This window comes from Monodelphis domestica, chromosome 2 (genome assembly GCF_027887165.1).
Source record: "Monodelphis domestica isolate mMonDom1 chromosome 2, mMonDom1.pri, whole genome shotgun sequence".
Classification (NCBI taxonomy): domain Eukaryota; kingdom Metazoa; phylum Chordata; class Mammalia; order Didelphimorphia; family Didelphidae; genus Monodelphis; species Monodelphis domestica.
Genome location: NC_077228.1, coordinates 108,531,866 through 108,547,186, shown reverse-complemented (window position 1 = coordinate 108,547,186; position 15,321 = coordinate 108,531,866). Strand labels below are relative to the sequence as shown.

General features: G+C 43.6%; 1 protein-coding gene across 2 annotated transcripts in view; it reads left to right on the top strand.

Moving 5' to 3' along the window:
• Positions 1 to 1,460: 1,460 nt before the first annotated feature.
• Positions 1,461 to 15,321, top strand: part of PLEKHA6 (pleckstrin homology domain containing A6) — a 243,471-nt gene continuing 229,610 nt past the window's right edge. Inside the window, exons 1-2 of one of the 2 annotated variants that reach the window (XM_056815776.1) lie at positions 1,461 to 2,019; positions 9,666 to 9,742. In XM_056815776.1, the coding sequence (XP_056671754.1) occupies positions 1,937 to 2,019; positions 9,666 to 9,742 (160 nt within the window). In that variant the 5' untranslated portion in view covers positions 1,461 to 1,936. The remainder of the gene's footprint in view (positions 2,020 to 9,665; positions 9,743 to 15,321) is intronic. The other variant, XM_056815781.1, reaches the window with a different exon arrangement.

Here is a 15,321-nt window from a genome sequence, read left to right as displayed (position 1 = left end):
CCAGTCATCCTGACTTTTGTCTTGCCACTGGACTTGGATGACCCTGGAAGAGAGGGTGAGAGTGATGACTTTGTACAGCTCTATCTCACTTCAATCCAATTCATGCACAAGCCAAGACATCACACCATGATGTCATTGGTCATCTTCAAAAACAAGGACAACATCAGTGTCAAAAGTTTTACTTTTGTGGATCTGTTATCTTATTGGTATAAGCATTCCCTCTATTGGTATAGATTATATGCTATCTAAGCCTTCTCGTTCCATGTAATTCTTGTTTGGGTTCTCCTAGAGATAACCACAGATGACCTACTTTAAGTGCTAAGACTTTCTCCAGACCCTTTTATGATCCACAGGTTTAGGGCAGTACCATGACTCTCCCTCAACTATCCCTTCTCCTTGCTCACTGACTGCCCAACTCCTTTTCTGACCACTTTCACATTTTCTGTATGGATACCCCATGTGCACATAGACCGCTGTCCTTCTAAATTGTCCATTGTGCCAGGAGACGGGAAGAATAGTCCCCATTTTCTGAGAAAGACACTAAAAAGAGAAATAATGGTTAAATATACATCATAACACTCATAAACTAGATTTTCTAGCTTTTTCTCTCCCTCTCCCTCCTTTATTTCCCCTCCTTGGGTCAAATGAGGGTATTAAATGGGGAAAGAGGACTATTGGTGGTGATTGATGTAGGTAAAAATCTCAGATAATAATTAATAAAAATCTCATAATGTAGTAAAATCTCTTAACTATATTTGAATGGAAAGAACACTACACTTGGCCAGGCAAATCCTAACACCAAACCTGATAGCTGTTCACATGGCAAAGACAAATCACTTACCATGCCTGAGCCTCAGTTTCCTTATCCATTTAATACCATCATAATCCCCACATGACCTGCCTCACAGGATTTTGTGAGGAATGTGCTTTGCAAACTTTAAAGTGGGATATCAGAGTGAGTTATGAGTTATGATTGCTCTGATTCTGCTTAGTCATGGCAGACTTCCCAGAGAGAATGTTTGGAAGCAAAGTGGTGAGTTTACTTGGTTGGTCAGTGATCTCTTACGGAGAAGGGGTGGATGTGGGGGGACCCCTTTGTCCCCATCTCTTATTTAATCTTTGATCTTCACCTGACCTCCCACCAAGATGAACCAGCCTTTGACCACATTCCCCACTTCCGTCATTGACCGGACATGTTTTTCACACCCTGTGATTCAGGTCTCTTTCAGTCAAACTGGTTCCCCCTGCACCCCAACACGGGAGATCAGCCAGGCTGTTGGGGTGTTCAGTCTGCCTGTTGCTTCTAGGTGTTGACTTGACTCCGCCTTCCTTTCTCGGAGGCACCTGTAAATTTAAGGGTTGGCCCACTGGGTAACTTTGACAAGGCAACACCCATCTCCCATACACAACAGACGGTTCCTTTCTGTTTGGAATCCTCAGAGGACTTCTGCCCTTCATCCTATGAGCCAGACCCGAGAAGCTGGAGAGCATCGGTGTGCCGAGGGATATCTGCTCCGGGTAACAGTATAGGCAGAGATAAACGTCATAATTACTCACCCCAAACTAATTGTCGGTAATTAAAGTTAAGGAGGCAGTCTGAAGGAAAGCAATGGACTCAGACTCCTGGAGAAGGCAGGTGGTGTCTGCTGTGGCTTCTGAGACTCGGGGGCCTGGATGCTGAGCTGGCCTCTGTTGCCTCCTAGTCTGCTTGCAGCCAGCACTCCTAGGGTGAGAGACCAGGCTCACCCCCACCCATCTGGGGCCTGGGGGATTCAGGAGGTGGATCGGAACTTACCGCCAGGCTGGGCTCACTTCACTATATCATCTTCCTGGGAGGAGGTGGAAAGCCGAGGCTGCTGGATAGAGAGAATCCCAGGAGGAAAGGAGACCACAGCAAGTTTATTGCCTGAGGAGGAAAGGATTATTGAGGGTTGACATGGCTGATGAGATTGATTGGCTGGACTTGCCAGGCTGCTGGACGTATGGAGTCGACTGTGGTGGCAGAATCTTCTTCATCAAGTATGTTTCTTTCTTTCTTCCTTTCTTCCTTCCTTCCTTCCTTCCTTTCTTCCTTCCTTCCTTCCTTCCTTCCTTCCTTCCTTCCTTCCTTCCTTCCTTCCTTCCTTCCTTTCTTTCTTTCTTTCTTTCTTTCTTTCTTTTCTTTCTTTCTTTCTTTCTTTCTTTCTTTCTTTCTTTCTTTCTTTCTTTCTTTCTTTCTTTCTTTCTTTCTTTCTTTCTTTCTTTCTTTCTTTCTTCCTTCCTTCCTTCCTTCCTTCCTTCCTTCCTTCCTTCCTTCCTTCCTTCCTTCCTTCCTTCCTTCCTTCCTTTCTTTCTTTCTTTCTTTCTTTCTTTCTTTCTTTCTTTCTTTCTTTCTTTCTTTCTTTCTTTCTTTCTTTCTTTCTTTCTTTCTTTCTTTCTTTCTTTCTTCCTTCCTTCCTTCCTTCCTTCCTTCCTTCCTTCCTTCCTTCCTTCCTTCCTTTCTTTCTTTCTTTCTTTCTTTCTTTCTTTCTTTCTTTCTTTCTTTCTTTCTTTCTTTCTTTCTTTCTTTCTTTCTTTCTTTCTTTCTTTCTTTCTTTCTTTCTTCCTTTCTTCCTTTCTTCCTTTCTTCCTTTCTTCCTTTCTTCCTTTCTTCCTTTCTTCCTTTCTTCCTTTCTTCCTTTCTTCCTTTCTTCCTTTCTTTCTTCCTTTCTTCCTTTCTTTCTTTCTTCATGGACAAAAATAGCACTTCTACATTTCAGAGTACAGTGTTATCATTGTATTGTGTGTGGAATAAAGATTGTAAGGTTATTGAAAACAAAAAACAAAAAACATTCCCAACCCATTCTCTACACCTTCCTGGGGCAGCTGGGTAGTTTAGTGGTTGGAAAGCCAGGTCTAAAGATGGGAGGTCCTGGGTTCAAATTTTCCCTTAGATACTTCCTAGCTGTGTGACCCTGAGAAAGTCACTTGACCCCAATTGCTTACCCCTTACTGCTCTTCTGCCTTGGAACTGGTACTAAGAAAGCAAGGCTCTCCCCCACCCCCCCAACTCCCCTCCCAGTTTTAATTGTTTCAGTTGGAAGATAGGGGTAAAGATATCGGAGTGACCCAGAGACTCCCAGAGAATTATAGAGATTATCACAGTATTTGTTTGCATGTGTTCCCGCCTTTTCCCCAATGGTTCAAAGTCCTGTCAAGACTCATTCATTCACTCATTCACCTACTAAAAGGTATTTAGATGGACATGACAAAGAGGGCCCTTTCCCTCGGTCCACAGAGGAAGAATTAAAGGCCTAGAGGAGGAACAACTTAGCCTAAAGCCCTTGGTCCTCCAAAGTCCAGGCCAATACACTTTCCTTTCAGTTCTGTCTCCTAAGAAAATGCAGCTAATCAATACTCCCCTCCTCCCTTTGTTGTCCTTATAGGGTGAGGAGGAGAGTAAGATACCCCTATAATGTATGGGAGTATTTTTGATAATAAGTAAAGGTGGAGGTATTATTGCCAACACAGCATTTTACTTTTTTAATTCATGTGAATTTGTAACATCTTGGGTGTCTGGTATCACAAGAGGTGATTTTAGGGATCATCTAATCCAAGCCTCCCATTGTGAAGGTGGAGAGACTGTAGCTTAGGGAGATATACTTGACATCTAAACAGTATGTCACTTTAAGTAAGAACTAGAAAGAGACAGAAGGAGAGAGATAGAGGGGAGGAAGAGAGAGAATGAGAGAAAGTAAGAGACAGAAAAAGAAAAAGTAAGAGAGAGAAAGAGACAAAGGGAAAGAAGAGAGGAAAGTGAGAGAAAATAAGAGAGAAAAGGAGAGAAAAAAGGATTAGAAAAAGAGAGAAAGTGATTGAAAGAACAGGAGAGAAAATGAGAGAAAAAGAGAAACTGAGAGTGAGAGAAAAGTGAGAGAGAAAGTGAGTGAGAAAAAGAAAGTGAGAGAAAAATAGAGAAAGTAAGAGAGAAAAAGAAAGATAAAGGGAGGGAGGAGAGAGAAAATAAGAGAGTAAGAGGAAAAGAGAAAGAAAGGAAGAGAAAAAGTGAGACAGAGAAAGTAAAAAAAATGAGAGCGAGAGAGAGAGAGAGAGAGAGAGAGAGAGAGAGAGAGAGAGAGAGAGAGAGAGAGAGAGAGACAGAGACAGAGACAGAGACAGAGATGGAGAGAGAGATACAGAGAGAGATAAGAGAGGAGAGAGAGATACTGTTTCGGTTTGGTGTTCTATCCCCTGGATTGCCCTAACACTACGAATCTGAATACCTTCATGGAGATAAAGTTACTTACCCAAGGTCACATCACTCACTACTTAAGAATTCAGGACTAGAGTCCTGGGTTTCTAAATCCTAGGCTGTCACTCTTTCCTCTATAAGGAATGTTCTCAACAGTCACCATGGTAATGAATGGTTTGACTCAGTGTTCTTCAGTTTCTACATTTCATTCATTCATTCATTTGTTCCTTTAGCAAACATTAAATAATTCTCTGTGCAGAGCACTGATCTGGACCCGGGGAAATAAATGTTCCGAAGATACGGTGTCTGGCCTCAGGAACAGAAGAATGAAAAAAAAATGAGGGGGAGGGAAGCACAATTCAGCTAAACTATTCAACTAGGCAGGAAGTAGCCTAGTCAGGCTGGAGCTCATAGTAAGGAGATAAGATGAGGAAGGTTAGGGTGGGGCCCTACTGGGCTGAGCCTTGAACTTTACTTCTTCTACTGCTATCATTATCACCAGCATCTCTATTAATCCTATTATTATGTCATCTTTGAAATGAATTATATTGAAGTCCTTGGCCTTGGGCTAGCTTCTGAGGTCACTAATTAAATGATTGGCAAGAAATTTCTAAAGCATTCTATAAATTCGAGTTTTCTTATTTCTTTAAATCCATATCTCCTGGTTCCAAGGCAGAAGGGTAGCAAGGGCTAGGCAATTAGGACTTGCCTAGGGTCCCACAGCTAGAAAGTGTTAGACTTGAACCCAGGACCTTCTGTCTCCAGGCCTGTTTCTCTGTCCACTGAGTCAACTAGTTGCTCCTTGAATGATGAGTCTTTAAGTACCAATGAACTTGTAATTAATCATACTTCACCCCTCCATTCTGGGTATCTTTTTGAACTATCTCAATTCAGAGCCCATGCCCAGCTTTTTGAGACTCTTCTCCCTTTCCTCCTCTTGGGACCATAGCCAAGACCAGGGATTTAAAGGTTCTTTCCAGGTTTCTTCCCAGTGGACTGGTCAAGGTTGTCTTCACACTGATTCAGAGATGTTCTTAGGTATCTAATCAGTATATTCCTCACCTAGCCCTGCCCTCCTCTTTTTAAGACTCCTCACAGGGAGCAACTGGTGGGCTCAGTGGATTGAGAGCCAGGCCTAGAGATGGGAGGTCCTGGGTTCAAATGTGGCCTCAGACACTTCCCAGCTGTGTGACCCTGGGCAAGACACTTAACTCCCATTGCCTAGCCCTTCCTGCTCTTCTGCCTTGGAACCAATACATAGAATTGATTCTAAGACTGAAGATAAGGGTTTAAAAAAAAAAGGCTCCTCACAGGCTCTGCCTTAGGAGTGGACACAGGGAGGCTTAGGGCTCTGGGTTCCTGTTGTTTGGTTGATCACAAGCACTGCCACTCCTTACACTTAGGAGTCTGAAGAGCTGCTCTTCTTTTTTAACTCACAAAGGCATTAGAGATCAACCAATCAAGTGGTAATTATTTATTAATTAAAAAAAATAACATATTGTGTATTGGTTCCAAGGTAGAAGAGCAGTAAGGGCTAGGCAATGGGGTTGAAGTGACTTGCCATGATCACCCAGCTCAGAAGTGCCTGAGATCAAATTTGAACCCAGGACCTCCCATCTGTGGACCTGGCTCTCCATCCACTGAGCCACTTAGCTGTTCCTTCCCAATTACATTTTGATCTTGTTTGAAGCATTTGGGAGTGTTACAGCATTGTGTTTGACATCTCTGATATACAAGATAAATTGGGTGTAGTCTCAGTGGAAGGTACTAGCAGTGTGCTGGCACATGTTTAACAACTGAGTGAATAAAACTTCACCCATGACACTAAACACTACTTCAAGCCCTGATGTGTAGAGTTTGCCAATTTCCAAGGTGTTAAAACTCACACTGAAAATTTAACGATCAGCTCTAGAGCTCCTGGCACAGCTGGTTCCAGGCAATGAGATTAAGGAGGGCTGGGAAAGGCTGCTTTCTCTAGGGACTTCAGCTGAAGCCTGAAGGAAGCCAGGAAGGCTCAGAGGCAGAGATGAGGGAGAAAGATCCCAGGCATGGGAGAAAGTCAGTGAAGATGCTAAAAGAAGGAGATGTAGAATCTTGTGCAAGGAACAGCAGGGAGGCCAGAGTCACTGGATTGAAAAGTGTATTAAGGGAGGAAGGAATAAGAAAGATTATGAAGGGCTTTGAAAAACCAGAGAGGCAGCTAGGTGGCTCAGTGGATAGAGCACCAGATCTGGCCTCAGTCATTTCCTAGTTGTGTGACTCTGGGCAAGTCTGTTAATCCCATATGCCTACCTTTTGTTCTTCTGTCTTAGAGCTGTTACTAGGACAGAAAATGAGGGTTAAAAAAATAAAAGGCCTGTTTAGAGTAGTTAGGTGGTTAAATGGATAGAACAAGTCCTGGAGTTGGGAGGATCTGGGTTTAAATCTGACCCTGGATACTTCCTAGCTGTGTGACCCTGGGCAAATCACTTAACCCCATCTGCCTAACCCTTGCTGCTACAGATACTTGTATTGATTCTAAGGCAGAAGGTAAGGGCTTAAATTTTTTTTTAAATTTTTATTAATAAAATTAAAAAAAAATTTTTTTAAACCCATACCTTCTGCCTTAGGATGAATATTATGTATTGGTTCCAAGGCAGAAGTGTATTGCAATAGCCCCGGAAGCTGAAGAGCAGCCACTTGCTATCCTGTCCATTAGATACAATTTCAAATCTGCTGGGATATTTTCTTTTGTAGAAGGTATTTAAACACAGAAGACTTCCCAGTGATGGGTGTGGGAGAGCAGTTGGCTAAGTTAGTCTTAAGGCGAGAAGGAGGATTATCTGACCTCTCAAAGGGCCCTTCCTTAGACCTAAACACCTGGGCATTTCCCACACACCGGGACTGGATCTTCACCAAGATGGATTAAAATGTTTTTACGTGGTTGAAATCTGGATCATTGTTGTGGAGGTGGCTTTAGTAAGTCAGAGGGAAGTTGCTTCTGGGTCTCGATATCAGAGCCTCTCAGAAGAATCGTCAAAGTGGCCACCTCTTCATTCATTCAGAAGACTCGAGGCTGGTTCCATTAGTCAATTAATTAACTGACTAGTAATTTTAAGACTTGATATATGCCAGGTCTTGTATTGGGTGCTGAGAATACACAGTGATAAAATGAAATAATAGTCCTTTTCCTCCAGTAACTAACATTCTATCTGGGGAGACAACTTCTTAATAGCCAACCTTTTTTGGTAGCACTCATAAGGTTTGCAAAGAGCTTTGCAAGTAGATGTCATTTGTGGGAGGTAGATGCTATTATTATTTTCACAGATGGGGAAACCAAGGTAGATAGGTTTAAATTATTTACTCAGGGGCCCATAGCTAGTGTTTGAGGTCAAATTTGAACTCGGGGCTTCTTGATTTCTGCCCCAAAGTTCTATCCACTGTGTGATCTAACTGCCTCAATAGAAATATAGGCACACATATATGCAGGTACATGCTATTTATGTACATTGTATATACATACTTGTATACAGTACCATAGATTTTGTTGTTGTTTTTGTTGAGGCATTCAGTCATGGCCCACTCTTTGTGACTGTCCATAGTTTTCTTGGCAAAGATACTGGAGGGATTTGTCATTTCCTTCTCCAGAACTCTCCACTAAGACTTCTCTGTCTTGGGTAATCTTGCACAACATTGCTCACAGTTTCATTGAGCTAAACAAGCCCATCCTCCATGACAATGCAGTGATAAAAGAAGATACTGTCTATATTATTTATATAAACCAGGCCTAGTGCTCCATCCACCGCATGGCCTAACTGCCCTTCAATATACACATGTACATATAGAAGCATATGCTCCATAGATAATGGATGCACACACATATGAACAATATTGCACATGCAAAGTAGCAAATATAAGTATATTCTATTATATATGTTTGTGTATATATAGTGAGAGAGAGAATGAGAGAGGAGAGAGAAAGGGAGATAGAGGAAAGGAAGGAGAGAGAGGAGAGAGAGAGAGAAGAAAAGAGGAGAGAGAAGTGGGAAGGCAGTTTGAAGAGGGAAAGAGAGAAGAGAGAAAGAGGGAGGGTGGGAGAGAGGGAGAAAAGAAGGGGGGAGAGAGAGATTGAGAGAGAGAGAGAGAAAGAGAGAGAGAGAGAGAGAGAGAGAGAACATTGGTCTTTTCAGTCCCAGAGTGTGCTCTCTCTCTCTCTCTCTCTCTCTCTCTCTCTCTGTCTCTCTCTCTCTCTCTGTCTCTCTCTCCCTCTTTCTCTCTCTCTTTCCACATATATACATATATACACACACAATTCAGGCCCACAACTCTATTCACTGATTAAATATATACTGTCTTAATATAAACACATAAAATAGTTATAAGTATATACTGTATTTATATATACACACATATAACACTACATATATGTGTTATTTTTGTTACTTACTATATATCATATATACAATCCAGGTCTATCTAGCAACTGATAGATCACTAATAGATACCCAATATTTCTCCTCTCTGTATATAATATGTATATATAATATATACTCATTCAAGTATCTACACATTGATAATATTGTATTATATTGTATATAATATGGTATTATTATATGTATTATATATGTTATAGCACACACAATACAATCTATTGTATACCTTTTTGGGTATTTTTATCGTATGCTAATTTTAGGCAAGAGGGAAAGCATGTGGGGAGACCAAGATATGCCAAACGGTACATGACTTTTCAGTCAATTAATGCACAGTCATTCATGAAGCGCTTCTATGCCAGCTCCTGGGGATACAATAAAAAAAGAAACAGCCCTTGCCCTTGAGGAGTTTATGTCCCGTCCCTCCTATCAATGCACACATGTGATATAGACATGGATGACTTCTGCATATCTCTATGGGGAGACACATACAGCTGTGAGGTCTGTGTCTGGACGTCTCTCCATCTCTATAGGATGGAGACTGTACTGTCTGGCTCTTGTGTGTCCTCACATGTGTGTGTGTCTCATAGTGATGGGCTGTGTACTTCCCCTCAACATAAGCTCTCTATACACATGTATGTATCACAAATACAAGGTATAGAGAGGGAGTCCTAGCAGGTAGGAGGCTCCCACGTAGAGGTCTCAGAAAGCAGGGCTTGAGCTGGGGCTTTGAAAGACATGGAGGATGCTCAGATTTCCAGGGGAAGTGGTATTTTCCAGCAGGCATGGGGACAGGAGATGGGTTTGCCAGTGAGGAATAGCAAGGTGGCCAGTTTGAGCAGAGGGGAGAAAACAAGTAGGGAAGTAACATATGTGTAGTAAGTGTGGATAGACCAGGTTGTGAGAGGATTTAAATGGCAGATAATTTGGTTCATGGTGACATGACTGGAGGGTTAGTGGAAATTGGGGAGCAGAGTGCAAGGAAGAATTGGAAAGATCCCCATCTTTTAAGTCTGATTATTATTATTTTTTTAAATTCTTTGCAGTGATGAGAAACAATCAACCAGCTGGGTGCATCCAGGCACAGAATCTCCTATCCAGAGCGGGCAAGCCTCGAGCACAGGTAAGGAACAAGTCTGGATTTACCCCTTCACCATTTGTCCCTTAACATTATCAGTAATAATAGCCTAAAAGAAGACCACAGGAACTCTGATTTTGCCTAGGACTCCTCTTATCCCTGGAGGATCTTCCACGTCATCCATCCTTGGACACAGCAACATGCTTCAATCACAGAGATTTCACCTGTTTGTAGTGAAAAGAATTGTTGCACTAGGAATTGGGAAAGATCTGGGTTCAAATCCTGTATTTATCACTCGCTGTACAGCTTTGGACAAACCTCTTAGTCTTCCTGAGCCCTGGCTTCATCATCTATAAAATGGAGATCATCATACTTGTAGAATTTACCTTACATGACTTGATAAGGCTCAAATGTGATAATATATGTAAAATACCTTGAAAACTGTAGAGCTCTCTAAAAATACTAGTTATTGTTATTTTATCCATTCTCATTTCCTTCCCCAGCTATTTATCCTAGGGAGTGAATTATGCAGTTTTGAACTGGGAATAAAAAATCCAGACAAAGAAAGAAATAATTCCTATTTTCAGGATGTTTCCAGTCTAAAGGAGACACTAAGTCCTTGTCATCATGGAGCTCCTTTTCTGAAAGGAAAATGGGGAATGGGGTGCATTAGGAAGTAGAAGCAAAGAATCACAGAAATTTGGAGTTGGCAGGGACCTCACAATTATTTAATCTTGGGACCTCTTTATCCTTTTAAAAATTAAGGCTACCAAGGCTACCTGGCTTGAGAGACAGGCCTGAGACAGGAGGTCCTGTGTTCAAATTTAGACTCAGACATTTTCTAGCTGTGTGACCCTGGGCAAGTTACTCAACCCCAGTTGTCTAGCCCTCACTGCTCTTCTGATTTGGAACAATACTTAGTGTTGATTCTAGGACAGAAGGTAAGGATTTTTTTAAAAATTGAGCATAGCTCTACCCTCCAAGAGCTTTTGTTTTTGTGGTTTCTAGCTATTGATATTTACCTTATTAGAAATAAATTAGACTTAGCTTGTTATTATATAATTTTAATTATAATACATAATATAGTATATTATATTATATATTATACTATTTTAACATGTTATCAGTTAATTAAAAATTAATATTATTATGAAAATAATTTTTATTTCAGGACTATATGTTGAGAACTATTGATCTAGGCCAATTGAACCCAAAGCAGAACAAGAATCCAATCTGCAATATCTCTAATATACATGGAATAGCAGGGAGAGTGATAGGTTTGGTGTTCAAGGAACTAGATTAAAATTCTGACTCTATTTTCTTACTACCAGTGTGATCTTAGAGAAGTTGCATTACTTCTCTGGGTTTAGGGTTTATCTGTAAAATGGAGGAGGTGGGATATATATCTCTATATGTCTATATAGATATACATGGTCTTTAAGACCTGATTTAAGCTCTTATGAATTTATTCCCTTTCAATTCCAATTTGGGATAGCTCTATTCATTAGGAAATTTTACCTTTTGTTACTGTTCATTAACAGTATGGGGTGCTCAGGGAGGGGTAGTATCTCTGGTATGGAGGGCTTGTTGTGCCCTCCTAGGGCAGCTCTCCAGCCTCTGACCCCACCTGACACCAGCTCTCACTTGTGGCTCCCAATAGCTGCTAGCATGTGGCAGTGGTCACACCCCGGGCAACGGCTTCAACAGGCCAGCCAAACCTTGTGAGGGTTGACATCGGGTCGTCGACCCCTGGTGAACCAGGGCTTTGCTCACCCAGCATGTGAAGACTGCTTCGGCGGAACAGATGGAAGAAACCAATAAGAAGGTTCAACGGCTGAGAGGGCGACGCAGCAAAGCACTGTGGAGTGCTCAGGGCGTGTTGGAGCACAAAGGACAACACAGCCATCCAATGCAGCTGAAGAAGTCTCCAGACGTAACAATTTTTCGTGCCACTGGACCCAGGCTTCCAACGCCGAGTGGGACTGTCTCTGTGCATTGGCTTTTCCACTTAAATCTCATTCACGCACAAGTATCTTTGTGCACACTCATCTATCCTAACCCCGTCCACCCTCTTCAAGACCTGTGGCGATGGGGGAGTGACAACGCAACAGGTAGAGGTGACCACTGGCAGGTGTAGTCAAGATCCTGCATGTAGGCGGCCCATGGACCAGTGGTCACTTGGCCCTGTGGGCAGCATGGACATTCGGCAGCATCCTGGGAGACTGAGCAGCCCTCTCTAGGACAGCACTGCTCACCCTAATCAAGGGAGTGGACTAGAAAAGGTGTCCCAAACATTGCCTGCCCTACAAACACCCGGTCAGCACACCGCGGCTGGCGGGTCATCCCCTTTAAGTGGTCGAAATCAAAGAAAAAAATACAAAGAAACTCTTACTAGGAGCATGGAATATCAGGACATTACTTGATAGAGAGAATACCCCAAGACCTGAGAGAACAGCTCTAATTGGTAAAGAACTGGCACGATATAACATCGACATCACAGCCTTAAGCAAAACACACTTACCAGAAGAGGGATCACTCAGCGAACCCACCACTGGATACACCTTCTTCTGGAAAGGTAGAGCCTCAAATGAAGACAGAATCCACGGTGTTGGCCTGGCCATCAAGACCAGTTTGCTCAAACAGCTGCCAGACTTGCCTGTGGGCATCAGCGAAAGGCTCATGAAGATCCGTTTGTCTCTCAGCAAAGACCGGTATGCCACAATCATCAGCGCATATGCCCCAACACTGACCAGCATAGAGGAGACCATCGAGCAGTTCTACTCTGACCTGAGTGCCATCCTGCACTCAGTGCCCACAAATGACAAGCTGATACTACTGGGAGACTTCAATGCCCACGTTGGCCAGGACCATGAAAGATGGAAAGGAGTGCTCAGCAAACACAGCGTGGGCAAAATGAACAACAACCGCCTACTGCTACTCAGCAAATGCTCAGAGTTCGAACTCACCATCATGAACACTGTGTTCAGAATGGCGAACAAATATAAAACAACGTGGATGCACCCAAGATCAAAACAGTGGCATCTCATTGACTACATCATTGTACGCCGGCGAGACATCCAGGATGTAAAGATCACCAGAGCCATGAGAGGAGCTGAATGCTGGACAGACCACCGATTGGTTAGAGCGACTCTTCAAATGTACATTGCGCCTCGCCATCCAAAACGTGCCCAGACAGTTTGTGCATTTTACAACGTGAGTCATCTTAGAGATCCATCTTATTTACAAACATTCCAGTCCTGCCTGGACAACAAGCTGTCTGCCAAGGGACCACTCACTGGAAGCTCAACCGAGAAATGGAACCAGTTCAGAGACACAGTGAAGGAAACATCAAAGGCAGTCCTAGGCCCAAAACAACGCAACCACCAGGACTGGTTCGACGAGAACAACACTGCTATTGAAGACCTATTGAGCAAGAAGAACAAAGCCTTTATGGAGTGGCAAAATAACCCAAACTCTGCTCCTAAAAAGGACAGATTCAAGTCTCTCCAAGCCACGGTACAGCGTGAGATCAGGAAGATGCAAGACTGATGGTGGGAAAAAAGGCAGAAGAAATCCAGCGGTTTGCTGATATGAAAAACTACAAACTATTTTTCAATGCCCTCAAGACTGTCTATGGGCCATTAAAACCCACCACCACTCCCTTGCTATCCTCTGACAGTGACACTCTCATAAAAGATAAACAAGTCATCAGCAACAGGTGGAAAGAACACTTCAGTCAGCTTCTCAACCGACCCTCTTCAGTCGACCAAAGCGCCCTTGACCAGATCCCCCAAAACCACTCCATTGAACAACTTGATGTCCCTCCTTCCATAGAGGAAGTCCAAAAAGCCATTAAACAAATGAGTGCAGGCAAGGCACCCAGTAAAGACGGGATCCCAACCAAGGTGTACAAGGCCTTAAATGGAAAGGCACTCCAGGCATTCCATATAGTGCTGACCAGCATATGGGAAGAGGAAGACATGCCCCCAGAACTCAGAGATGCCTCCATCGTAGCCCTATACAAGAACAAAGGCTCACGAGCAGCCTGTGACAACTACAGAGGCATCTCACTACTCTCCACTGCTGGAAAGATCCTCGCCCATGTTATACTCAACAGACTCCTGTCATCTGTTTCAGAGCAGAACCTGCCTGAATCACAATGTGGCTTCAGACCAGAGCGCAGCACCATCGACATGGTCTTCACGGTGAGGCAAATGCAGGAAAAATGCCTTGAGCAGAACCTGTCTCCACATTGTCTTCATAGACCTGACAAAGGTGTTCGACACAGTGAACAGGGACGCATTGTGGGTGATCCTCAGCAAGCTCAGTTGCCCAGCAAAATTCGTCAAACTGATCCAGCTCTTTCATGTCGACATGACAGTGGAAGTCCTATCTGGTGGAGAGACTTCTGATCGCTTCAACATCTCCAATGGCATGAAACAAGGCTGTGTCCTCGCTCCGGTACTATTCAACCTATTTTTCACCCAAGTATTATGACATGCTGTGATGGATCTAGACCTGGGCCTCTACATCAAATACCGACTGGATGGCTCACTATTCGACCTTTGCCACCTGACTGCAAAAACAAAGACAACAGAGAGACTCATCCTGGAAGCTCTCTTCGCAGATGACTGTGCTCTCATGGCCCACCAAGAAAATCATCTCCAAGCCATTGTGGACAGGTTCTCCACTGCAACAAAACTGTTTGGCCTGACTATCAGCCTCAGCAAAACAGAAGTGCTGTTCCAACCTGCACCAGGGAGGCCAACCAACCAACCATGCATTACAATTGATGGCACGCAGCTTTCTAACGTCAACACTCTCAAGTACCTGGGCAGCACCATCGCCAACTATGGGTCCCTAGACCATGAGATTAATGCCAGGATCCAAAAGGCCAGCCAGGCACTCGGGCGGCTGTGCTGCAAAGTCCTCCAACACAGCGGTGTAAGCACTGCAACGAAGCTTAAAGTGTACAACGCAGTGGTCCTCAGCCGCTCCTGTATGGTTGCGAGACATGGACACTGTACCGGAAGCACATGAAACAGCTGGAGCAATTCCACCAATGCTCCCTCCGGTCAATCATGAGGATCCGATGGCAGGACCGAATCACCAATCAGGAAGTCCTCGACAGAGCCAACTCCACCAGCATCAAAGTCATGGTCCTCCAAACCCAGCCACGATGGTCTGGACACGTCATCCGCATGGACCCACAGTGAATACCAAGACAGGTATTCTATGGTGAACTGTCAGCTGGACTCAGGAAACAAGGCCGACCAAAGTGAAGATTCAAGGATCAGCTAAAGTCCAACTTGAAGTGGGCTGGCATGACACCAAAGCAACTAGAACTCGCTGCCTCTGACAGAAGCAGCTGGCGAACCCACATTCACCATGCCGCCGCCACCTTTGAAGATGAGTGACGTCGACGTCTTGCCGCTGCGCGTGAACGCCGACACCAGGCCACAACCGCACCTCCCATAACAACTGGCGTCCCATGCCCCATGTGCCACAAACTCCGCACCTCAGTCTTTGGACTCCAAAGCCACATGAGGGTACATCAATAGATGATAATGCACAAAGACAATCGTCATTCTCCGTCACCGAGAGACTACCACTATTACTGTTCA